The following is a 1,552-nucleotide window of genomic DNA, read 5'->3' as shown; positions in this document are numbered from 1 at the left end:
GGCTGATTCGATGCAACTATGTCTGCAGTGACGTTGGGGATGTTGTTGGAGTTGAGAACGTTCCACGTATTCTTTCCTGACAACCAAAAAGGAAACGTATGATTGATAAGTATCACAAATGGTCACGGCTACATTGTTCTTGTCCGTTACGTCACCCTCCTTTCACAGCGGGAAGTTTCTCTCAGTAAAGTCGCTTGGTGACAACGTGAATAAGTACCTAAGTAGTAAAAATGTATTTTGTTCTCCTGACTTTAAGCTACGGCAATAAATAAATAAATAAATAAATAAATAAATAAATGATAAGACGATAAGATAGAAGACCCCCCACCCACCCGGAGACTGCACTGGGAGGACTAAGATAAATAATAGCAATTTCAAGATGGTATAGGGTCTTTAAATTTCTTGTGTGTAAGAATTCAATTCACAGACAGGTGAAGAAAGACCAAGAGGGTGAGAATTTCGGGGCTTCCTATTAAGAGGAAAGACTAGAGATGGTGTTTGTAAAAGGCATGTGATCCCTATGTTCAAAATGGGGGGATGGAGAGGGGGGCTATGGCGACAGTAATGAAATTCACCTCAAGCATTTGAGGAATTTACTATCATTACTTCCCCTCAGTAAAACCAGCTCAGCGGTGGACGTTCTAACTTTAACCGTACTACTTTTCCTCGGACATTTTACCTTTTTTTTTTTTTTTTAAGAAAAACTATTGCAATAGGGCACCATAGATAAGTTTTAGAGCAAGTCAAAAAGGGAATGCAATAAAGGACAGACATCTTGGTAGTCATTTTTCTGTTTTCTTAGGCTTCATTGTTGGGTTTATGTAGGACCATTACTATTACCCTGGCAAGAAAGTTATACGAAATATCGCTGAAGAATTATCGGACAATTGGAACGGGTAGGATCAATCATCATCAATTGGGGGTATACGCCAGGAAACACGTTGCTTCACTCACATGCCAACGTCAGTCCCCACGGTCCTTCCAAGCAATCTCCCATGCAGACGCCCTCCCTTCCCACTCCAAACACCTCTCCCAGCCATGAACTCTGTGGGCCTTCGTCTCCTCCATTGAGGGTTGCCTCTTGAAGTGGCGACCCTGCCAGTAGGATCAAGATCAGGGTAACGTGCCACACGCCCATGTAGCCGAAGTTGACATTCACGAATTATGCTGGCGACTGGCCTAGAATAAATTGCAGTTCGATCTCTGGTTTGATGCGAAGTCATTCCAGCGATACCCCATGATTCTCCGAAAGGCGCTTAGCACCAAAGACATTGGGACGCCTCTTCAAGTCAGTATTCGATGTCCATATCTCACACCCGTACAGCAAGGCAAGGAGTACAAGTGACTTGAAGATTCAAATCTTAGTCCTCCTGCATAAATAACTACGCCATGTATTCTGGTTGTACGCGTTCATAACACCATGGGCAAAGCCAATTCTCCGAAGTACTTCCTGACATGACCCACAACTATTATGCACTACACTACCAAGGTATGTAAAGGTTTCCAAGACCATCAAATATTTTAGAAAAGAGAAAAAAGAAAAGAAAATCTT

General features: G+C 42.5%; 1 protein-coding gene across 1 annotated transcript in view; it reads right to left on the bottom strand.

The window, feature by feature from the left end:
• The window catches only part of LOC143035542 (facilitated trehalose transporter Tret1-like), an 8,859-nt gene extending 7,721 nt beyond the window's left edge, over positions 1–1,138 (bottom strand). Inside the window, exons 1-3 of the mRNA XM_076202410.1 lie at positions 955–1,138; positions 333–353; positions 1–76 (exon numbers count right to left, since the gene is read on the bottom strand). The exon at positions 1–76 is cut by the window's left edge and continues 130 nt beyond it. Coding sequence (XP_076058525.1) covers positions 1–76; positions 333–353; positions 955–1,138 — 281 coding nt within the window. The remainder of the gene's footprint in view (positions 77–332; positions 354–954) is intronic.
• Between the last annotated feature and the right edge of the window lie 414 nt (positions 1,139–1,552).

The sequence above is a fragment of the Oratosquilla oratoria genome, chromosome 19 (genome assembly GCF_046742065.1).
Source record: "Oratosquilla oratoria isolate Oo_2021 chromosome 19, ASM4674206v1, whole genome shotgun sequence".
In the NCBI taxonomy this organism is placed as follows: Eukaryota; Metazoa; Arthropoda; class Malacostraca; order Stomatopoda; family Squillidae; genus Oratosquilla; species Oratosquilla oratoria.
The sequence above is the reverse complement of the archived record's forward strand: the minus strand, read 5'-3'. Positions and strand labels throughout refer to the sequence as shown.